We start from the raw sequence: 24,909 nt of genomic DNA, 5'->3' as shown, positions 1-24,909 counted from the left end.
GTAGCTTAAGAGTCACCTTAATTACCTATCTCCTTCACTGCAGCCTTCCTACTGTACTTGTTCTTCCTAGGTGACCTTTTTGGGGGAACCCATTAGCCTGTTTCTTTTCACTCTTCCTTTGGTATTTAAGCATTGAGCTACCTAATGCCTTTTGAGACTGTTTCTCTTTATTACTGGTTGTCTTAGCCACGCCTTGCCTTTCTCTGCCTCCTTTCTTTGTGGTGCTCCTTAGCTGACTGTCTAGTTTAATTTAGATATGAAATCACTTGGTTGTGTATGAATATTAGAGTGATTTTTTTTTTTTGCTTGATTGTAAGCTACTTGAAAATCTTAATTCTAAAACAAGATTTAAAAATATTTTATTCTTTCGTCTATGGGTATTTTGCCTGCATGGGTATCTATCTATTTTGTGCATGCAGTGCCCATAGAGGCCACAAAAGGGCATTAGAACCCCTCCTCCAACCCACACCCCATGGAGTAGTTGTGGTTGTTAGCCACCATGTGGGTGCTAGGAATTAAACCTGGGTTCTCTGGAAAAGCAGTCAGTGCTCTTAACTGCTGAGCCAGCTCTCCAGTCCCTAAAATACTTCGTTTAGGTTTTGTTTTTGTGAGACAGGGTTTCACTATGCAGTGATGGCTGTCCTAAACTCACTTTGTAGAACAGACTGGCCTCAAGCTCAGAGATCTGCCTGCCTCTGCCTCACCAGTGCTGGGATTAAAGGTATGTGCCATCGTGCCCTGCTGAAAATACTTACTTTTTAAAAATGCTGACTGTGCTAAGCGTATAAATTAGTAGTAATGCTGAGAAAGTACTTAGAGTTTATAATTGTGTTATAATATAGTAAATAATGTTACTAATCTAATGCGTCACCTGGCTTAAGATACTGTTGGTCCTTCAGTACTGTAGTATAGAGTTGTAAATCAGACCTGAAGGGAAGTTTTGCTGAGTCCCAACTCTGGGGCTGCCATTAACTTCATAAAAGGTTAAATAAATCAATTACTTTAAACAAATTTATCTGACATTATGTCCATGGGGAAGATTCATGTATGTAAACTATATTTTATTGTTTGTGATTTTAAAAATTCATTAATTTTGTTTTGAAAATACTACTTTTTTTTTTTTCTTTAGGGATTTGGATCCTGCTCCTAATCCACCCTATTTTCCATCACATGTTATTAAAGCAACATTTGCCTATATCAGTAACTGTCATAAAACTAAGTTTAAAAGCATTTTAGAAATTCTTTCTAAAATTCCTGTAAGTACATATTGCATTAATAGTATAATAATTAATAAGAAAAGTTCTTTTCAGCTAAAAAAAAAAAATCTAAGTATATTGGAGGGGCATGAAAACTTACTTGACTAATTTCAAAAGGAAAACACTTGATTTACAAGTTGTATCTTAGTATTTTAGTCAGTGTTAACTAAATGTATTATATATCAGGCCAGGATTTCATGACCCTACCTTTATTAATTAGTTCAGGGAACGTGTTTACTGTTTCATTATAATATATTGACTTTCAGTTTACTTTCTTTTTTTTTTTTTGTTTTTTTGTTTTTTTGTTTTTTGAGACAGGGTTTCTCTGTGTAGCTTTGCGCCTTTCCTAGAACTCACTTGATAGCCCAGGCTGGCCTCAAACTCACAGAGATCCGCCTGGCTCTGCCTCCCGAGTGCTGGGATTAAAGGCGTGCGCCACCACTGCCCGGCCAGTTTACTTTCTGAAAACTAATATGGAAACTTTTTATAAAGTGAAATAGACTTTTAACAATTTTAATATAATATTTTGCATGTGATATCAAGCCCGTATCTAAATGATCATTTAGTAAAGTATAAACTATTTGGTTGTAGCTGAATATATTTGATTTTAAAATTTTTTTCTAAATGTGTATCTCTTTTAGGATTCCTATCAGAAAATTCTTTTGGCTATTTGTGAACAAGCAGCTGAGACAAATAATGTCTATAAAAAGCACAGAATTCTTAAAATATATCACCTATTTGTCAGTTTATTACTGAAAGATATAAAAAGTAGCTTGGGAGGAGCTTGGGCCTTTGTTCTTCGAGATGTTATTTATACTTTGATTCACTATATCAACAAAAGGTAAATAATATATTGGACTGATGCATTAGCGGTATTTTGTGTGTGCTAGTCTTTTGTGTGTGCAAGCACGTGCATGTTGGGCAGGAGTGCATGTAGAGTCCTGAAGTTGACATCAGGAGTCTTTCTCAATTGTTTTTCACCTCCTTCTTTGAGTCATGGTCTCTTAATGGAAGCAGAACACACCAGTATGCCTGCTGGTGTGTGTAGCCAGCTTGCTCTCAGTATCCCTATCTGTCTCCTGCAACCTGGGATTGTAGGTGAACACGCTGTGCTGTTTCATTGGTCCATATGTACATTTTCATGATACTCTCATTCTATTTTGGCTACTATGTCTGTGTCATCAAAAGTAGTAGTATACTCTTGCTTTGTTCTTTTCATTCAAAATTGCTTTGGCTATTTGAGATTTGTGTGTGTGTGTGTGTGTGTGTGTGTGTGTGTGTGTGTGTGTGTGTGTTCTATTTAAATCAGAATGTTTATTTATTTTTAGTTCTCTATGGAGTCACCAGTGTCTTTAGGGATTCCATTACATAGATTGCTTTGGGTAGAGTGACCATTTTAATAATGATTCAGTGATTATAGGATTTCTTCCTTTTTTACTTTCTTTCCTTAATATTTAATAAGTTTCTTGTTTTTGTTTTGTGGAGATTGTTCCTGTTAGATTAAAATTTTTTGTAGTGATTATAAATGGCATTCTCCCTTTTCCATTTTATTCATTATCAGTGTGAAGAAATCCTACTGATTCTTTTTATGTTGATTTTTTTTTTTTTTTTTTTTTTGGTTTTTCAAGACAGGGTTTCTCTGTGTAGCTTTGCGCCTTTCCTGGAACTCACTTGGTAGCCCAGGCTGGCCTCGAACTCACAGAGATCCGCCTGGCTCTGCCTCCCGAGTGCTGGGATTAAAGGCGTGCGCCACCACCGCCCGGCCTTTATGTTGATTTTATAACGTGTACCTTTACTGAGTACATTTATTAGTTTTAGTAGCGTTTTTTGTTCGTTTGTTGTTTTTGTAGAGCCGTTAAGTTTACCTGCAAATAGTGATGATTTTACTTTCTCTGTTAGTTTGGAGGTAATTTATTTCTCTTTCCTGTGTGCTCTACCACAGTCTTGAAATAGAAGTGGTGAAAAAGAAGTTCTTGTCTTTTTCAAAACGTTAGAGAAACTGTTCAACTTTTCTCTGTTCACTGTGTTATCTGTGAACTTACGTGTAACATTTATTTTGTCGAAGTATATTCCTAAAATATCTATTTTCTTCAGATTTTTTCTTTCCCACGGAGGGATGTTAAATTTACTCAAATTCCTTTTTTTGCTGTTGAGATGATCATAGATTTTACCCTTAATTCTGTTGATGTATGGTTTAGAACTTTTATTGATTAGTGTATGTTGAACCATCCTGGCATCTCTGGGATAAACCTCACCTGATTATGTGTAATCTTTGCAGTGTGATGTTGGGTTTGGTTTGTTAGTACTTTGTGGAAGATTTTTGTATCTTTGCTTGTCAGGAAGATTGGCCTGTAGTTTTTTGTTGTTATTATGTACTTGTCTGGTTTGAATATCAGGCTAATTCTGGTCTAGTGGAATGAACTGGCAGAATTTTTCTCTGTAATTTTTTGAATAATTGAGAATAATCAGTGTTAGTTTAATGAAATCATGTGGTCCTGGGCTTTGTTATTGTTGGATGACTTTTTTATTTAGTCTCATTACTTGTTATTGACTTGTTCAAGTTTGCTATTTAAGTTAGTTTTTCTTTCCTTATTATTCATTAGTGTTTTGAAGTAGTAGGGTCTTGCTGTGTTGCTTTCAAACACCTGGGTTCAGGAATTCCTCTAGCCTTGGCCTTCCAAATAACCAGAACTGCAGGCCTGTATTCTCTGGATAGTCTCTCATAAATTCATTTGGCTGTGCCTTTTTCCTTTTTAGCTCCAGAAGTTTGTCATATTTTTATGTCTTCAAAGAATGGAAATTTAAAAACATTCATCATTTTCTTATGGTGAGAGCATTCAAAATCCTTTCTTTTTTTTTTTTTTTTTTTGGTTTTTTTTTTTGGTTTTTCGAGACAGGGTTTCTCTGTGTAGCTTTGCGCCTCTCCTGGAACTCACTTGGTAGCCCAGGCTGGCCTCGAACTCACAGAGATCTGCCTGGCTCTGCCTCCCGAGTGCTGGGATTAAAGGCGTGCGCCACCACTGCCCGGCCAAAATCCTTTCTTGTAGCTTTTTGATCTATACAGTTATTATCTGCAGTAGCACACTGGAATGTCTTGTTCCCCAACTGTAACTTAGTGTCCGTAGATCTTTTTTGCATCCATATTCCTGCTCTCTGTTCTTTGGTAACTTTCTTTGTAGTCTCAGCATTTAATTAAATTTTAAAATTATTTTGAATTCTTTCTTTAGTAACTCCAGCGTCTCAAGTTCTTCAGGAAATGTTTCTGTTTTCTTCCTCTGAATATTCCATGCTTTATTTCTTTACATAGTTTACAGTTTTGTTGATAAAATCTGACCACTTCATACATAATGAGGTTAAGTGTTGAAATTAGATTTTCCCTAAGGTTTGACTCTGAATGCTGTTCCATGTATGTTGAGAATATGGGTGTGCAGGAGGCCAGAGTGGGGCATACTGTGTCTTTCTCTGTCTCCTTTCACCTATTTCCTTTCGACAACATCTCTCACTAAGTGAGAACCTGGCTATTTCAGCGAGTCTGGCTGGTCAGCAAGCTCCTGGCCCACCAGTCCTGTGGTATGGACATGAACAACCATGCCTGGCTCTTTATATAGGTGCTTAGCATTGGAACCCAGGTCCTCATGCTTTCAGAATAAGCACTCTTACCACTGAACCATCACCCCCACCTTGTTTGGCCTCTATTCATTTTCTTCTCTTTTCTTTCCTTTTTCCTTCCTTTCCTCCTTCCCTTGTTGTCTTATTATTTTTTTGCTGACACCAGCTGTTATCAAGTAGCTGTCTGTCAATGGTTTTCTTGCTGTGTGTGTTCAATGAAGCTGGCTTTCTTTGCCTTCTTTTGGATAGTACCTTTCAGATGTTACTTGACTGTCAGGAGCACTATCAGAAGACTGGGGATGAGGAAATCGTGAGAAAAAGAATAAGACTTGGGTTTACAAAATGACTGCTGGGACTGTCCTTCAGTGCTTGCGGGCTTGCAATGATCCTTGGGTCTCTTATTTGAAGGACTGTGACAGTTTTCTTGTTTTTCAGTAATTTTATCAGAAAACAGGTGCTTAGGCCGCATATTCTGTATCTTTCTGACATGCTTTTTTTGGATTGTAACCATTGAAGTATTAGATATACAAGTGATTTTTTTGTCAAGCCATGTCAGAATTAGAGATGTTGAGTAAAAATGACTTTAATAGTACTTCAGAGTAGTTTCTTAGACCTTGTTATTTTTTTTAAATTTATTTTTCCTATTAGGCCTTCTCATTTCACAGATATATCATTGCGTAGCTTTTCCCTTTGTTGTGACCTGTTAAGTCGAGTTTGCCATACAGCTGTAACTCACTGTAAGGATGCTCTAGAAAACCATCTTCATGTTATTGTTGGCACACTTATACCACTTGTGGATTATCAGGAGGTTCAAGAACAGGTAATTTCCCGGTTCATCTACAGAGGAGTATTTGAGATAAACGATACTCTTAGGAATTGAATGCTTTAAGTTTACCTGGTATAATTAGTAGTTTTAATGGGAATGTTTTTTGATAAATGATGGGGAGGACGTTCTTAGTGGATTAATCTTTGAAATCAGTTACCTAGCCATTGGTAATTTTGATCTAATAAATCTGATAGTTTTGTCTATTACACTGAAATGTAGAAGACTGAACAGTTCTCACTATTATGGTATGTGAGGTCCCATATAAAATGTTCCATTAACACTGTGTTTGCTATGCCCACTTTGTGTAGCACTGTACGTATTTTAGTTTTTGAAGCCATACATACCAATAAATGAGTACCATACATACCTTTAGACCATTTCTAGATTAGCAGAGGTTTATCAGTTATAATGAGATTTGGCTCTCTGAATACAATTAAGGCTTTTCTCCCTATCCTTTGGTAATTATTTAGGTATTGGAGCTGTTGAAGTACTTGGTGATAGATAACAAGGACAATGAAAACCTCTTTGTCACGATTAAACTTTTGGATCCTTTTCCTGACCATGTTGTTTTTAAGAATTTGCGACTTACTCAACAGAAAATCAAATATAGTGGAGGACCCTTTTCACTCTTAGAGGTAATAAAAATTTTATTTATAGTTTTGTATTACAGAATATAGGCAGTAGTATTTCTTTTAAAACTTTTAATGCTCCACTGATAAAGACAACACTTTCTGTTGTAGTAAAAGTAATACATGAGATTTACCTTCTTAAATGAAATCCAAATCTTTTAATATACATATATATTCTAAATTTACGTGTCTGTGTGTGTATGCCTCATATGTACATATGCTCAAGGAAGCCAACAGAAGATTTCAGATTCCTCTGTAGCCAAAGTTATAGATAGTTCTGAGCCACCTGACATGGGTTCTGGGAATTGAACCCAGGTACCCTGCAAGAGCAGCCAGCTCTTTTAATAATTCAGCCTTCTCTTTAGCCCCTCAAAACAGATCATTATGCATCTTCTTGCATTGCATTTAAAATATAGTTATCAAAGCTTCCTGACAAAGATGAATTTGAATATTCAAAGAATATAATACAAAGTATTATTAATTTTAACATACATAGGGTCCTATGGTTCATTAATATCTCAAAATTGCCACCTTTTTCTTTGAGGGTCAGTAATGTTTATATTAGTGATGATATTTAGCATGTTAATCTTTTATAAACTTCAATTTGTCTCTATTCTCTTTTAAATGTTATAATTTTAAAATTCTATTAGACTATCAATCTGAAAACATTAAGATATAAAATTCAGGTTATACTACTAAGTAAATAAAAATTGAAATGTTTCCTTCCAATTCATCTTGCTGTTGCAGTCTTGAAGTCTATTGTGCTGACATCTGATGTAGATAAGAGACTCTTAGAATTTAAACCTTTAAAACATTGTCAGAATTAAAGTGGAAGAAGGAGCGTAGTTCTTCCATGTTTCAGCATCTAGACACTACTTATTATTTTTTCTTTTATTGTTTTATTTTTCACACTTAGCCAGTGCATACTCAACTAATATTAAGTTGATTTTGTCTTTTAGGAAATTAACCATTTTCTTTCAGTAAGTGCTTACAATCCACTTCCACTGACCAGGCTTGAAGGATTGAAGGATCTTCGAAGACAATTGGAACAGCATAAAGATCAGATGCTGGAGCTTAGGAGAGTGTCTCAGGGTACTATTTATTTTATGTGAATGAATGTTTTCCATGTGTGTGGGCGTTACATTCTCCTGGAACTTGAGTTAACCGATGGTTGTGAGCTGCCACGTAGGTGCTGAGAACTGAACCTGGATCTTCTGTAAGAGCAGCAATTACTCTTAACAGATGAGCCATCTCTACAACTGCCTCCGGGTATTAATTTTAACATTATGATTTTCTTTTCCTGTTTCTTCTTCAACTATTCTTTTGTATATTCTTGGTTGAATTGCCACCATCATCATATTTATATTCCCATCATTGCAGAGAGGCCACTGCATGGTGTGTGTCTAACTTCTGAATGCTGTGTAGTAACAGACTAAGCAAGGTCCTTCTGGATTTGTGTTTAATGGTTCTTATGTTTCTAGTCATTTGTGACTTTGGTAAGATATTAACTTTGCTGTTTAGCTTGTTCAAGATATTTCTCTATCTGCTTGGTAAATTTTACTAATCATTTCCATGTGGCCATATTTCAGGATTCTATCTGTATTTTTAAAATCCGTTTATGATTTAAAACCTTTTAAAATGTCCTCGTTTGGAGGTATGTGTTGAAAAATAAACATGTGTTATCCTTATGATAATGGAAACACTTTTCTCTAAACTATTTCTAGATAACCCGCAGGATGGCATTGTGGTGAAGCTGGTTGTCAGCTTGTTGCAGTTATCCAAGATGGCAGTAAACCAGACTGGTGAAAGAGAAGTTTTAGGTAACGATTAGGTGAACGGTCTTTAGTATGGTCAGAATTATGTAAACTTGTTTGATTTACTGGAGAAATAAGGGTGGTTTGTTAAGTTATGTTTCTGTTTAATTCAGGTAACCCTAGACAGTTGCCTTTCATATTCCTTAAATATACTTATAAGATAAAGTTAGCAATGATAGTTAATCTTAAAATGCCTTATAAAGATGTAGGAATAGCATAAATCTCTGCTTTGTTAAGTTGCAAATTAATTAACTTCTGAAATATTTTATAAATATGGCTTACTGGTATTTAGTGTTTATTTTGTATATAGCAAATAGGAACAAAGATTCTGAAGGATGGTTAAACTCAGATTTTTTGAAATACCATTTAAGTCTTTTGTTGAGTATAGGTATTTAGATTTGGTGGTCTTAGCGCGGAAAGTCACATGACTGATGTTTGCTGGAAGCTGGCATGGCAGTAGTGCCTTCCTGAGAATGGGAAGAGTAAGAGCTGTTGGTGCACTTTCCAGTGTCCATCTCAGTTCCCAGTGGAGCCTACTGTCTAGCATACTCACCTTTAGTTTGGTATTTATTGAAATATATCTCACGTATAGACATGAATAATACAGACCACATGTACCTAGTTTAAAGTATTTGTACACAGTCAAAGAATACCTGTGCATCTACCACCCAGATTTAGAAATTCAACCTTACCAGAACCCTCGAATCTCCCCTACACCCAGAATTCACATCTTTGCTCATTGTCCTGCTTCTGGGCATAAAGCTGATTTATGCAGCCAGCAGTCCAAAGTGGCTTTCTTGTGTAACACAGAATGATCCTGTTTTGTACCTGTAATATATGCCACACTTACTGGTAAAAGACTGAAATCTTTCCTCTAACATCAGGGAAAAGAGAAGTTACTCCCCTTTACTGCTTGTGTTCAGCACTGTATTGAAGTACTAGCCAGAGTATCAAGCAAGGAAAAGAATTGAAAAGTGTGCAAAGTGGGAAGGAAGCAAAGCTGCCTGTGTTTATAGATGACATGATGAAATGTGTTTAAAAATTTTCACTAAATTAGATGTTTAAGATTTATGAGTGACATATGTGTGACACTCTGGATTTTCTTTTTTTAAGGTTTTAAAGTTGATGCTTTATACAGTGCCAGACATGTTAATACTTGTGCTTTTAATATTGTGTTACTATAATTGCTAACTTATTTTCTGTCATCTCTGGGGAAAATATATTACAGCATTGATGTGTTTTTAGCTTTCATTACTCCCAATGTTCAAAAACACTGAAATCTTTTAAGCATGACAAAATGGTGTTAATACTTTTTAAATTTGAAATGTTGTATACCTTCCTATTTATGGCTGTACTAAAATTAAGTTTCTATATGTAGAGGCTGTTGGAAGGTGTTTGGGAGAAATAGGTCCTCTGGATTTCTCTACTATAGCTGTACAGTATAATAAAGATACAGCTTATACCAACGCCCACGGGTTACCTGAAGACAAAGAACTTCAGTGGACCTTGATAATGCTGACTGCCCTGAACAATACCCTGGTGGAAGACAGGTGAGTACACCTTTCATCCAATTACAGAAACCAAATCCAAATCTGGCTTTCAGGAAAATTATACTAATACCTCACTTAACACTTTGTCTTGCAAGTTCTTTCTTTATTCCTTTTTTTTTTTTTTTAAGTTTTTTAGATTTCTTTTATGTGCATGTATGTTTGGCCTGCATGTATGTATGTGCACCACATGCATACCTGGAGCTCATGGAGCTCAGAAGAGGGTATTTATGCCCTGGAACTGGAGTTGGATGATTGTGAAACACCATGTGGATGCTGGGAATCTAACCCAGGTCCTCCGAAAGAGCAATGAGTGCTCTTAACTATTAAGACATTTCTTTACTCTAGACTTTCAAATTTTTACATTAAAAAAAATTTGTATATTTTTATGAAATTCCTTTATTTAATTTATATGATCAAATACCCTTTATTCTTGACACTTGATGATGATGATGAAGAGTAAGGTCTGTTTTAAATTCTAATGAGACTAAGTTAGACAGAGGATAAATAAGGAAACTGCCAGGTGGTTCCACACAGACAATTAAGGAACGTAGGCTGGTGGGATGACTCAGCAGATGAAAGGAACCTGCCATCAACCTTGAAAACCTGAGTTTGATCCCCAGATCTCATGGTAAAGGGAGAGAGCCTTCTGAAAGTTGTTGTCTGACCTCTACAAGTGTGCTGTGTCATGCACCTTCACCCGTACAAACTTTAAATACAGGAATGTAAAGAGTGATATTTTAAGTGATCTTTAAAACCAGAGTGCTGTGTTCCTCCAAGCTAATTTTTCTTTTGATTCTTTTAGAATAATCCATGGAGCAACCTCAGAAGATTTAAGCTAAAAGAATCTTCCTATTACTCTTATTCCTTGTTCAAAACAAAATTTTAAGATACAGTCAGTATTTTAGCTTGTTGGCTGTAAGATTACTTTCTTTTCATTATTCACTAACTTCTTATTTGTTGTTACTATTATTAATTCTTTGCAACACTGGGGAATAAATCCAGGGCCTTACACATCCTTGGTATCACTGAGCCTTATTCCCGGCTCTCTCATTATTTAGTCATTGATTTACTGGTTTGTTTGTCCACTCCATCATTACCATTGTGAGAGGCTGAGTTCAAAGGTTTTCTTCCAGCCAGGCATCTCTTAAAAGTATAGTTGTATGTTGACTTCATTCTTCTGCCTCTCTTCCTATACCTGCCATATTTGCATTACTGATTTAATGGCCCTATATTTTTTGTTATCGTTGTTTTTGTTATATTTAACTGGCTGACATGAGTTTTATCTTAACATTTTATTATATAAATTTTTAACATACAGTAAAGGTGAAAGAATTTTACAGTGACTGTATACTAACCGTGTAAATTCTTGTATTAAACATTTTACTGCTATCTTTTTTTTTTTAAATTGTGTTCCCCTGTCTTTCTACCACTGTTAATCCATTTTTTTCTCTCTCATCTTTTTTGAGACAGAATCTGATACAGTTCAGGCTGGCCTTGAACTTTCTTATGTAGTTGAGGATGATCCTGAACTCCTGATCCTCCTCCCTCTGCCCTCTACTTCCTAAGTGCCAAGATTGCAGCATGTGCTACTGCCTTAATTCATCTTGACCTTTTGTTTGTTTTTTTGAGACATAGTTTCTCTGTGTAGCCCTGGCTGTCCTGGAATTCACAGAGATCTGCCTGCCTCTGCCTCCGTAGCACTGGTATTAAAGATGTATGCTGCCACCACCACCCAGCTTGGACATTTTCTTGATTAATGATTGATGTGCAAGGACCCAGGCCACTGAGGGTATTACTACCCCTAGACAGGTGATCCTGATAGATATAAGAAAGGTTTCTGACCTAGAGAGCAAGCTGGTTGGTGTGTAACATTCATTCTTGGGCTCTGCTCTAGTTCCTGCCTTCTTGAGTTCCCACCCTGACTTCCTGTCACAGTGGACTGTAAGCTGTAAGATGCAATAAACACCTTCTTCCATTAGTTTACTTTTGGTCATGGTGTTTATCACAGCAGTAGAAGCAAACTAGAATAGTAATTGATTTGTCATATAAAAGCCAGTTGTGTATGGTGTACTACAATACCACTGTATATAAAAATTTATGGCTTTAATGTATATACACACACCTTGTATCTATATCAGTCAAATATAAATAAGATGATCTTACTCTATCATCCCCGTGTGGAATGCTTTACTCCTAATTATCTCAAGTTAATTTATCATCACTCAGATCACATGACATTCCTCAAAGAAGTCTTTTCTGATCAGGTTTTGTGGTTATTTCCTTAGTCAACATCCTCTTTGTATGCTGAAATCCCTAAACACCTAATGCTTTTCCCCCTCCAACAGTAAAAGAGAAAGAACTCTTAACCATTGCCCATTATTCTCATGCTTGTATAGTCACACTAGCAGGTCTGTACATCATAAAAAAAAAAAAAACCAACAACTTAAGATTAATGTGTATCATATCATTTTATGATTAAGTTTTCTGTGGAAAATCTCTTCAAAAAAGTCAAGATGGAGCTGGGCAGTGGTAGCGCATACCTTTAATCCCAGCACTCAGGAGGTTGAAGGAGGCGGATCTCTGTGAGTTCCAGGACAGGCTCCAGAGCTGCACAGAGAAACCCTGTCTCGAAGAAGAAAACATAAGGAAGGGAGGGAGGGAGGGAGGGAGGGAGGGAGGAAGGAAGGAAGGAAGGAAGGAAGGAAGGAAGAAATGTTCCCCAGACTTCTCTATAGGCCAATCTGATGGAGACATTGTCTCAGATAACTCTAGCTTGTGTCCAGTTGTCAAAAGAAACTAACCAGCATCATGACTAAGGGGCAAAAGTAGAAACAGGAATTGGTTATGAAATTATTGCTATAGTACAGAGGAGAAAAATTATGGTATGAATTAGGAGATCAATAATGAACAAGAGGGGCGTGGATGGAACCAGGATATGTTTTTAACATAGTCAATAGGATTTGCTGAGGAATTAGATGTGGAAGAATGTATCCAGTTTCATGGGTCATCTTCTGGGTAATTAGCAAAACATACCTGAACAGAATGAAACCATCCTTTGATAACTTGTCATTATTCCAGTCTCAAGCCTGGTAACATTGTTTTGTCAGTTGCTGTATTTTCAGGACTGTTGTAGCCCTCCATTTCCTGGGGTGTTTTTGTTTTAAAAGAAGGAATTCGCCGGGCGGTGGTGGCGCACGCCTTTAATCCCAGCACTCGGGAGGCAGAGCCAGGCGGATCTCTGTGAGTTCGAGGCCAGCCTGGGCTACCAAGTGAGTTCCAGGAAAGGCGCAAAGCTACACAGAGAAACCCTGTCTTGAAAAACCAAAAAAAAAAAAAAAAAAAAAAAAGGAATTTTACTTTTTATTTAGAAGTTTTAAGTGCTAATGATTTTCAACTAACTGCTCTGTTAGAATAAGTATGTACCTTTTTGCAGGGTTGGGGATTTAGCTCAGTGGTAGAGCACTTGCCTAAGCAAAGCCCTGGGTTCAGTCCTCAGTTCTGGAAAAAAAAATTTTTTTGCAATAGTTTTATCATTTGGAGTAAGATATCATTGTACCTCACCTCAAAAATAATTTGTATCACTAGAGAAAATACTAGCAATGTGTTTCCTTAGGTGATTAGGATTTTGCCACTTTTCACTAATCATATTTTGTAGACTACGTTATTTCCTAGTAATTCCTCTTAAGAATGCTTTAAATTTATGGTCAGTATAACATGGTCATTATTATATAGAATGAAGAGAATTGCTGCTGAAGTAATCAGTAACTCATGTTTACTGAGGGAATATTTTTAAAATCTTTGATTTTTTTTCTTCAGTGTTATAGAATTTTATAGATAGGAAGTTTCTAATATTTTAAGTTTTAGTTTTTGCATAACATTCTAGATTGATAAATTGTTTTTCAGTGTCAAAGTTCGATCAGCTGCTGCTAAGTGTTTGAAAAACATTTTGGCTACAAAGACTGGGCACAGTTTCTGGGAGAATTATAAGATGTCTGAGGATCCCATGCTGACCTATCTACAGCCTTTTAGAGCATCAAGGAAAAAGGTTTGTTAAGTAACAAATGTTTGTTGAATACCTATTATGTATGTGTAGAATGGTTACATTTGTTTTGTACTCTGGATATCATATTGCTTAAAATAGTTACGTATAATATACTGTTTGCTAGAAAAATTCATACTGCACATACTAGATTCAAGGGACTTGTTATTTTTCACTATGGCAGCATATAAAAGTTGAAATAGATAACCTAGAGAAGTGGTGATTTGGGTCTGAGGGAAATTCTTTTCCAGTATAGTGGACCCTTTGATCCCATGCACCATTGATCCTGGATGATTTTAGGTGTTGTGATCAGCCAACAAGCATTTACTGCTTTTAGCCCAACTTGGATGAAATGTAAGAGGACTGTAAGTACCCTTCTTGCATGTTGATGTCATGACGATTCCACTGGAAGAAGTCTGCAGTATCGTTAAGAGCTTTTGCATCTCTTGTCCCTAAGCATTCCTCTTTTCAGAAAGTGACAGCAATGTGCAGTTGTTTTTACCTGTTCAAGTTCAGTGGAAATACCCATCATTAAAGAGTAATTTTAATGTATTTGGTTCTTAGTAAAATTAGTAGTAATAAAAACTGTTAATGAACTTACTAGTATAGCTTAGTGTAAAGTACTGTATTTTAACATATAAAAAATCACATTTTATTTTGAAATCAATTTGCATGGTAGATTTGAACCAGTTTTGTAGATGAGCCAGATGAGGCAGAGATTGTGACTTGTATAATATGCTATCAGTGAGTGACAGTACTAACAGTAGAACTCAGGTTTCTCACTTCCTACACCAGAAATCTTTTTACAGTCTCACTCCCCAGTTTAAAGCCCCCCATTCCACATGTGGGCTGCTCCTTCCCTCTCATTTATTTTTGTAGCAGGGATTGGATGTTAGGGCCTTGTGCTTGACCACTGACCTATAACCCAGCTCTATTTTACTTTTATTTTGAGACAGGATTTCACTAAGATACCAAGCAGGCTTTGAAATCCTCCTATTCCAGCTTCTGAACAGTTGAGATTACGGGCCTGAACAACCACTCCTAGTCTAATCTATTTAACTTTTAAATATTCAGATTAAATTCTTTTATCAAATATTTTTGCATTTGTGTGTTTATGTGTGTAGACATGTGTGTGCTGTGACACTCATGAGCAGATGAGAGAACAACTTGCTGGAGTCAGTTCTCTCCTTACACCATATAGGTTCTGGGGATCAGACTTAGGTCAGTGAGGGTTGATGGCAAGTACCTTTACTTCTTGACCCGTACGGTGGGCCCCAGATGTAGTTTAAGTGTTCTTAGTTTTATTGGAAACAGACTTGACTGTGCATGGATATTTATTTGACATAGGAAATGATTTTCTACTTCTAGTTTTTAGAAGTACCCCGATTTGTTAAAGAAGATGTGTTCGAAGGCCTGGATGATGTGAATCTGTGGGTCCCTCAAAGTGAAAGTCATGACATTTGGATAAAGACACTGACGTGTGCCTTTTTAGACAGTGGAGGCATAAAAAGTGAAATTCTTCAGTTATTAAAGCCAATGTGTGAGGTAAGAGGATTAATTAATCTGACTTAGATCCTGCGTTTTTTTGTTCTTCTTTGCTTTTCTCATTCAGTTTAACTTCTGTGTATCTGACTGTGATTTGCGTATTTGAAAGAACACTGCGTGATGAGTCTATCATCTGCCTGCAGTGTCACCTACATTCAACTACTGTAAATCCATTAAAGTGGGTGTCTTTAGTTAGCCAGAACTACACGGCAGGCTTTAGTTTTGAGATGGCAGCATACTAGTTAAGTTCTGCAAAGTGCTAGGGTAATTAGTAATGACACTTAAAGTAATGGTGATTATAAATTACGTATATTACTGGAAGTCAGCTCCTGCTTTCTTCACTGTCAGTTGGCGTTCTTCAGCATGCTTTCTGAGTGAAGAAAGATAAGCAGCAGTAGGCAAGAGTTTTACATTGAAGGTCTGGTCTAGTCGATTTCAGCAAATAGTAAGTGTATTAGTCAATTCAAAGAGCTAAGAGTGTTTGGGGACAAAGGTTGTGGCTCACTGGGAGAGCATGTGCCTCTAGTGTGTTAGGAGCAGGGGTCAACCCTGGGATTTTGTTGGTGGTTGTTTTATTTTGAGGTAGGATCCCAGTATGTAACCAATGATGACTTTGAACTCATGTTCCTCCTGCCACCATCTCCCAAGTCCTGAGATACCTTGCTTGGTATTACTGTTTGTTTGGTTGGTTGATTGGTTGGTTGGTTTTTCGAGACAGGGTTTCTCTGTGTAGTTTTTTTGGTGCCTGTCCTGGAACTCTTTCTGTATATCAGGCTGGTCTTGAACTCACAGGGATCCACCTGACTCTGCCTCCTGAGTGCTGGGATTAAAGGCGTGTGCCACCGCCGCCCGGCTTGTTTATTTATTCTTTAAACACTACTTGAGACATTATTGGTGATGGTGGTTGCTATTTAGTACTATATTGAGTTCATGGGAGATCACTGTAGTAGTTTTAAATTTTTCATATGTCAGTAATAGGGGATAAACATTTTAAGTGAATTATGTTATTCTAAATGCTGTGTTCTAGGTGAAAACGGACTTTTGTCAGACTGTACTACCATACTTGATCCATGATGTCTTACTTCAAGATACATGTGAATCTTGGAGAACTCTACTGTCTACACACATTCGAGGATTTTTCACTAGCTGTTTTAAACACCTCTCACAGGCAAGCCGATCAGCAACTCCTGCAAATTCGGATTCAGGTATTCTTTTCAACTGTTAATGTTTATACCATTAACTTCTCAGCTCTAGAGAAAGATGGCTCAGTAAATAACAGGGAAGCTTACTGTACATTCTGTATGTCTGGCATTGTGCTTGCAATATGGATGTGAACAACAGAGCTTCCATTTTAGCAATGGAAAAAAACATGTAGCGGTATGATAGAGTATGGTAGAGGTATATGATAGAGTTTTCATATTTTTAGAATTCTGGCCAACTACTTTTTAAAAACTTTCTATCACCAAATCAGGTGTATTTTTGTAGACAATAAACGTTCTACAAGTTTTTTAAAAAAAATAAATTACCCAAAAAGAAAAAAAATAAATTATCCACAATCATATAATCCAAGATATCTACATTTGGATTCATATGTACATAAATAGAAATTTGTATATTTATATTTGTTTACATTTGGGATATATCCTTCTAATTTTACTTTCATGATAAGAAGTATTTCTGGGCTTTGAATACTCTCAAGAAGCATATCTGATCTGTGTTATCATTTTCCTTCTAATGAAGTTCCCTTGACACTTTGCAAAAAAAAAAAAAAGCCAAATAAGTCAAAAGGACATTTCTGATGCTGTTTATTAACAGAAGAAATTACACCTGGGCAGGTGGGGCGTAGGGAAATGGCTCAGCAGGTACAGTGCTGGCAAGGACCAGAGCCTAGATTCCCCAACACCCATAGAAAAGACAGGTGAGTGTGATAGCCCGCTGCTCAGCTTGGTTTACCAGAGGTGGATATGAGGGATCCCTAGAGCACGCTCATTAGCTAAACTAGCCAGCACAGTGAGCTCTGGGTTTGAGAGACTTTGCCAGAGTATATATAAAATGGCGAGCAATCAAGAAAGATACTCAGTGTCAGCCTTTGTCCTCCACATGTAACCTCCACACATACGCAAAAAGAGAGAGAAGAGAAATTACACTTGAGTTTAAGTATACATAGTACCTGTAACACATATAAATGCAATTGAGGGTTCATTATAGATCACTTCTTCAAACTGAAATTTCAAAAGGATAAGAAAACAATTCTATACTGTTAATTTACTGTGTTTAATATACATAAGCATAAAACTAGGCACAAATTCACATATTGCATTTCAGGAAATACCATTTTAATAACCACACCTTAGTATGTTTATAGTCATTTTAGCATAATTGTGATTATTCAGTTTTCCCTGTTTCTCTACCTTTACTATGATAGCCTTTGTTTGAAATGTCTGTGGTGTTCTTTAGACTTCATTTTGCTGTTTTTATGTGTCTGAGTTGATATGTTTCATTGAGGTTGAGAGAGGCAGCGGAGAGTTGACTAAAGGCTACTAAGTTACAGTTATGTAGGGATAAGATCTGATGTTATGTTGCAAAGTGGAGTGACTGTTGATAATGATAATGTATTGCATGTAAAAACAAGCAAACAAACCTTTGCGATGTTGGAAAGTACATAACCTGAGTTCGATTCTCAGTTACCAACAGTACCATGTTGGGTGACTCACCTGTAACTCCAGCTCCACGGGGACCTGACACTTCTTTCCTCCATAGGCACTTGCATTCACGTGCACATACCTACACACAAATTTTTAAAAATCGTTTTAAAAAACATTGAAGAAATAGTATGTTTTTATTATAAACAAATTCTTGAGGAGATAGATATACTTAACCTGATTAAAACAAATACATACTTATATTGAAAAACCAAATGGCATCCCATTAATATGTATGATTTCAATTGAAAGTTTTAAAAAGTAACAATCTGTCTGAAAGAAAATATAAACATAGACATGGTTGCCCCCTCCTGCGGCCTTATTAGATTAGAAATTGTTCATCAAAATGATCTGGAACATGCTTATGAAATTTTGGGGAATTGCTAAATTAAAAATCCTAAAGTATGGGTTAATATGGTTTTAAGGGGTAAGGGTGCTTGCTGCCAAAACCTGATGACCTGAGTTTATTCTTGAGAAACCCACACAGTGGAAGGAGAGAACCAATCTGCACAGGCTATCCTCTGACCTCCATATGAGCTTCCTGCCTGAGTGCCCAAATGCATAATAATTACTGTAGTTAAGTCTATTTTAAAACATAATTAAAATAGTATAAAAAATCCTAAAATAATTCTTGCAGAGATTTTACTAGTTATCTAAAATATATCACCTATGTTTATTTAATTGGGGAAATAGAAATATAAGTGATCCATAGGTATAAGTAATAATTTAAAGTTTAAGTACAGTTTAAGCAATTTTACTACTTATGTTTATGCTCTGATCACTTAATAGCAAAATTATCTAGTTTTATCTCTAGAGAGTGCCAATATTTTTATTACCTTAAATGAAATTTTGGACTTCACATATATAAAGCTATTATTGAAAATGACAATAAATATAAATTTCTATAAATCTTAAATGCTGTATCTTTCTGGTGTCTGGAAGTCTCACACCTTTACTTGAATGCCTCACATGAATCTCAAACTCAGTTATGTGAATAAAAATAAATGGTACTTTGCTGTCCACACTAAAACCTTTCTCACCTATCTGAATACCAAATCTTGCCAGTTCTGTTTCCTAGGTCACCATCATCCTTTTTGCTTTCTAGCTCTGGTTCAGCAGGTTGAGATTCTCTCACTACCTTCTGAATTCTACTTGCTACTAGACACCTCCAATGCATTTTTGTTGGTGTGTGTTTTATTTTGTTTTTTTGAGACAGCAACTCAAATGGTTCTCATGTATCAGTGGAAGACTTTGATTTGTAATTCTCCTGCCTGTACCTCTCAAATGCTGGCATTAGAGGCATGTGCCATGACACCCAGTTTATAGAGTGCTGGGGCTTGAGCCCAGGGCTTCGTGCAGGCTAGCCAAGCACACTTACCAACTGAGCTGCACTCAGCCCCATTGGACTCTGTCTGCTGACCTTCCCTGGTACTCTGTCCTTTCCCCTCCCCCTCCGACCAGTATTTTGGCTTCAGATGTTACTTTCTCCTTCAAGCTTTCCTTAGTCCAGGTGAGGTCACTCTCACATAACTTCTAGAGCATTCTTAACCTTTCTCTCACACCACTTGTCCCACCATGTGAAGAGCCTCCAAGCTAGTAAGTGAGTTTTTTGTGCAGAAACAGTCTTGATTTGTTCATGGTTGTAAATGTACTAAGCACCAGGCACATAAAACATTCCAGACATCTCAAAGCAGTAGGTACTGCTTCAGAAACAAATTATAATTGGCAACATAAATTCTTATATTATACATATTTGTTTCTTTTGAAATAAAAGGAATGCCACTAAATTAAATTGATTTGAATTTATTAAGAAGCATTTTTGTTGGGTGTTGGGTGTACCACCCATCAGAATCTTACAGTATAGAAGGAGAAGGGCACAGACAAGGAAGTACTTTTACATCTGTCTAAGACTAAGAGGAGCTATTTCTGTTTCTGTTAGAGCCAGAGCACTTTCTCCGTTGCTGTTTGGATAAAAAATCACAAAGAACAATGCTTGCTGTTGTCGATTATATGAGAAGACAGAAAAGGTAATATGATAACAATTGTTTCTCAGGTTGGAAACTGGGCACTCTACCTTCCTTTTGCCTGCATTTTAGCCTAATTGTTTTATTTGCAACAGCTTCAGACCGCGAAAATTAACGGGTATGATGCTTCTGTTTCTACATGTAGGATAGCACTTAGGTTAAGTGTGGGGGACTGTCGGTTCTTGTCCCAGCTGTCCCAGCAGGCATACTGCTGTGGCTACATCACGCTTTAGTGATTGTTCTCAGTACTACCGCTGCTCATTAAGTAGTTCTTAGGCTAGCTAGAGTTGGATGTCTCCTTTATCATCTTTGTTATAAGGTAAAGCTTTTGTTGCTGTGTGCCATACTTATTATGAAAACTGTAGTATTTTTGTGATATGATAGAATTGATTTAAGTGAGTTACTTTACAATATAGTGTCTTTGTGTTTGTTGTGACTTTTTTAACTTTCTTTTTATTTATTTGTGTCTTTCACATCATGCATCTCCATCCCATTCATTTCCCTATCCCTTTGTATCTGCTGTCTGAACTTGCAACCTTCCCCCCCCAAAATAAATAAAATTTAAGGAAAAAGAAAGGAAAAATCAATCTTGTCATGGAAGCTATAGTATGACACAATGAATCACTCAGTAAACCCTTTTATCCATATATCTTTACTTGCAAGTGTTCATTGAAGAGTCATTGGTCTGGTTCCAGGCCTCTGATTTCTGCTACACTGTTGATGCTGGGCCCTCACTGGAACTCCTCTTGGATATCCTGTTGCCCTGTGTTGTGGAGCTTTGGGTCTGCAGGACTGGCCCTTCATGTGCTCTGGCAGATTATAGACGGGGTAGATTTTGGGGTGAGCCAACTCAGCCCTGCTTCTGGACCTGGGTAGTTGCAGGATTGGTCATCCTACCACCTCTCCCCTGTCATCACCACCAAGGTGAACTCTTCAACATTGCCCTGGCTAGTTCACCCTTTGCAGTGATGAGCAAGGGGCGGGGCTAGTTGTGCTTTCACACCCTTTGGGCCGGCTCTCCACTTCTACACCATCAGAGCTGGCTCTACTGTGTTGCCCAGGTGAAAGGTAGGACCCTCTCCTGAGTACTTCAGCTAGTGAGGGGCAGGAGCAGTTCTCTCTAGTGTTGCAGCCAGTGGGGGAGGGGAGGGGTCAACTCTGTACAGCCCTCTCCTCTAGGCCTTGGTGGTATCAGGAATGGACATCAACACAGACTGAGGCTGCATCAGGGCCATGAACCCAGAGACATGGGTCCCGGCAGCAGCCCAGACCTAACATCACCATGGCTCTGGGTACCGCAGCCTGCTCCTCACTGCTTTCACCCCTTCAGATATGTAATGAGCTTTTCTCTGTCCCACCAGCCAGCTCCCAGATAATGACACACAGACTTATAATTAATTATGAAAGCTTGACTTTTAACTTAGACTTGTTTCTTACTAGCTCTTATAACTTAAATTAACCCATATTTTTATTAATCTACATTCTACCACGTGACTTTACCTCTATCCCATTCTGTGTGTCCAACTCATTCTGTGTCTCACTGGTGATTCTCTTGCCTAGATTCATGCCCTACTTCCTCTTTCTGCCTGGAAGCCCCACCTATGTACCTCCTGCCTAGCTATTGGCCTTTTAGCTCTTTATTAAGCCGATTACAACAGTATATCTTCACACAGTGTACAAATATCCCACAACATCACAATACAGATATGTCTCTGTCCACAGGACATGAACCATTCTGCCTCTTTTTCTCCCATAGCACACCATAACTTTGCCCAGCATATTAATGCCCATTGGGCTGGCGGGTGCTTTTTCCTTGGAGCCCGGTGCATCCCACCCCAGGCCTGCATGTGGGTCTCATTGTCCCATTCAGTCAGTCATGGTGCTGGGTCTATTGTTACTTTTTGAGACCAGGTCATATGTAGCCTAAGGTAGCCCTAAATTCACCATGTAGCTTATCATGGCCTTGAATTCCTGATCCTCCTCCACTTCGAGTGCTGGGTGTGTACCATTGCCCCAGGCTTTCAAGGGATTTTTAACAAAGCACAGACATTGCTCGAAATGGCACAGTGGGCAGTTTAGATGATATGTACTGCTAGAGAGTTATCAGAACTCTGAAGAAAACAGTACTGGAAGTCTTGACTCAGAATGTTCCAGTGCACCTTGTGATTTTTCAACTTTAGCATTCAGAGAAAGCTGGATATCAAATCCTTGCCATGTTCTAGGCTGGTGATAATGCAGCATGATCTTTTTAATTTTTTTTCTTTTTTCCTTTTCCTTTTTTATTTTATTTTTTAATTTTTTTTTTTTTTTTATGGTTGTTGTTCCCACTTTGTAGTAGCCCTGCCTTGAACTCACAGAGATCTGTCTGCATCTGCCTCCCAAGTGCTGGGATTAAAGGTGAGCACCACCATGTCCTGTATCCTTTCTTGACTTGCTGGATTGTGGCTCCCTGTCAGCCATGTGATAAAAACGATAAACAGTCATTGGTGCCCTCATAGTGTGCTGTGTTGCTATGATTTTCAGTAGGTTAGGTGTGATAAATGAATTTTTTTACTTAAAGTTTTTTCAACCTGGGATGGGTGTATTGACTGTAACCCTACCCAAGTGTAGGAGCATGTGTAATTTGGACAAGTAGTAATTAATGCTAATGAGTACGTATGGTGACAGTGCTTGATAAAGAATAATAGAACATTTGACCCTAAGTATATTGCTGTTGTAAAAGATACATGCCTTTCATATCATTCCATTTCACTAATAGATTTTTTTTTTGCATTTTAATGTCTTGTTTGTGATTTATTTTGTTTTATAGCATATTCTCTTCTGAGAAATCGCTTAATGGTAGCTGTGAGTGCCCTTTCCTGGTACTGGGAGGTAGTTTCATCTTGGAGCCATTTTTTTCAGACTTAATGAGGTAGAATGACGATGTTGTTGGCAAGACATAGAAAAGGGAATTCTTTTTTAGAGAACGTTCTTAGGGCTGGGAAGATGTGTAAACCTGACGTGCTGATGGCAAGCCTGATGCCTGATTGGATCCCCAGAACCCATATAAAGCTTGGGTGCAATAGCACATACATCTAATCCCACATCCATAAAAGGTGGTAGGAAGCAGAGACAGGAGAATCCCCAGAAGAGCGTGGCTAGCAAACTTGGTATATGCAGCAGTGAACAACAAGAGTGATTTTCTGACTGCCACATGTGCACAGTAGCACATGATGAACATGGACACACATATCCTATAAACACAATCACATTGAAAAATTCACATTTTTGTTTTTAATTCACATATAGTAATTGTACAAGATAAAAATTCTTGAGCTGGGCATAGTGGTGAACATCTGTAATCATAGTGTTTAGGAGGCTGAGGAAAAGGATTGTGATTTGAAGCCAGCCTGGGTGATAGTGAGTTTAAAGCCAGCCTAGAATTATAAAACAAAGACATTATCGCCAGAAAGAAAAAAGTTACCTTTTTTATTGTTATTAAAACTTGAAGGTCTGATGTGGTGGTGCACACATTTCCCAGCATTCAGGAGGCAGGTGGATACTATGGTCTACATAGTGAGTTCCTGCACAGCCATGGCTGCACAGAAAGACCCAGTCTTGAAAAAGAAAAAAAAATCTTTTAAAAATTACTTAGGAAGGTGTGACTAGGGCAGGACCAAATTCAAGTTGAGTGCTTTGTTAAAAGCTGTGTGATCTGAGCGTGTTACCTGATGTCTTCTCGTTCTTAAAAATTAGGATAAGGACACACGCATATTGATGCATGCCTTTAACCCCAGGCAGAGGCAGGATCTCTCTGAACTCCAGGACAGCTTGGTCTACATAGAGAGTTCCAGGACAGGCAGCACAAGTGAGCCCCTCCCAAATAAATATCAGTATAAGGTCTACTTTAAGGATAGCGGTGTGTGGTGATCAAAATTGACAATGTGTATAATATACCTGACTTTCAATAAATGTACAGTTCTTTTCTGTGGGCAACTTTTACTTCTCTGAACTTGAATTTCCTCAGAAGTAATTATTGTACTGAAGTGCGGACTGTGTAGAAGATGTGGTATGTGCTATTCTAGTATTTACAGATAGGACTAGAACTGACTGGATTAAGTTGCTACAGATGATACAGTTAGTAGTAGGTGGTAAAGCTAGCTTTGTACTTAGCTGTATACTGCTCCAGAGCCAGTACCCTTCACTACTATGTTATCTATGTCTATAATGTTAGCTTTGCAGAAGATACTGTCTATAGTTTGCAGTTCTGAACTGTCATTACCACAGTGCACATTTTTTATTAAGTAGTTCACTGTTGGATAATAGGAGCAAATGATTGCAACAGAAAAGACATGTGTATTACTTTTCTCATCACTGTGGCAAAACACCCAACAAAAGCAGCGTAAGAAGGAAGGGTTTATTTTGGCTTTTAGCTTGAGGTGTACATTTGATTGTCTTGGAGAAGTCATGGTGGCAACAGTAGGAGGCAGCTGATAGCTTTTTGTCCATTTTTGGGAAGCAGAGCACCATTGATGCTGGTGCTCAACTCGCTTTATCCTTTTATTCAGCGCAGAATTTGAGCTCATGAAATACTGCCACCCACATTCAGGGTGGGTCTTCTCACATCAGTTAACTTAGTCTAGAAATCTGTGACAAGACATGCCCAGAAGTTTGTGTCCACAGTCTTTCTAAATTCCATCAAGTTGGCAATCAGAATTAACCCATCACAGTGTTTTTTTTTTTCCTGTCTGAGAAGAGACAATGTTTTTATACTAAAAGTGACTGAAGCTGTCCTTTGCAGCTGATGATGTAAAAAGAGTGGGTGCAGAGCCCAGATTTGTATGGAGTGATTAGTAGCTTTCTGCTGCTGAGAGGTTTATGAGCCAACACGGTTGAGAACTGGACTTTAGCCAAGCTATCTTAGAGTGGTTTATAA

General features: G+C 37.5%; 1 protein-coding gene across 4 annotated transcripts in view; it reads left to right on the top strand.

Annotated features, from left to right (window-relative positions):
- Atm (ATM serine/threonine kinase) overlaps positions 1–24,909 on the top strand; it is a 108,789-nt gene that overhangs the window by 47,638 nt on the left and 36,242 nt on the right. For 3 of the 4 annotated variants that reach the window (XM_052760414.1, XM_052760421.1, XM_052760428.1), the window contains 11 exons: positions 1,130–1,256; positions 1,898–2,097; positions 5,514–5,685; positions 6,162–6,326; positions 7,280–7,412; positions 8,045–8,140; positions 9,513–9,684; positions 13,588–13,729; positions 15,092–15,268; positions 16,296–16,473; positions 19,910–19,997. In XM_052760414.1, coding sequence (XP_052616374.1) covers positions 1,130–1,256; positions 1,898–2,097; positions 5,514–5,685; positions 6,162–6,326; positions 7,280–7,412; positions 8,045–8,140; positions 9,513–9,684; positions 13,588–13,729; positions 15,092–15,268; positions 16,296–16,473; positions 19,910–19,997 — 1,650 coding nt within the window. Of the gene's footprint in view, positions 1–1,129; positions 1,257–1,897; positions 2,098–5,513; positions 5,686–6,161; positions 6,327–7,279; positions 7,413–8,044; positions 8,141–9,512; positions 9,685–13,587; positions 13,730–15,091; positions 15,269–16,295; positions 16,474–19,909; positions 19,998–24,909 lie in introns of those variants that run through there. The other variant, XM_052760433.1, reaches the window with a different exon arrangement.

Source organism: Peromyscus californicus, unplaced genomic scaffold (assembly GCF_007827085.1).
Source record: "Peromyscus californicus insignis strain IS unplaced genomic scaffold, ASM782708v3 Scaffold_11__1_contigs__length_118956290, whole genome shotgun sequence".
NCBI classification, from domain to species: Eukaryota; Metazoa; Chordata; class Mammalia; order Rodentia; family Cricetidae; genus Peromyscus; species Peromyscus californicus.
The sequence above is the reverse complement of the archived record's forward strand: the minus strand, read 5'-3'. Positions and strand labels throughout refer to the sequence as shown.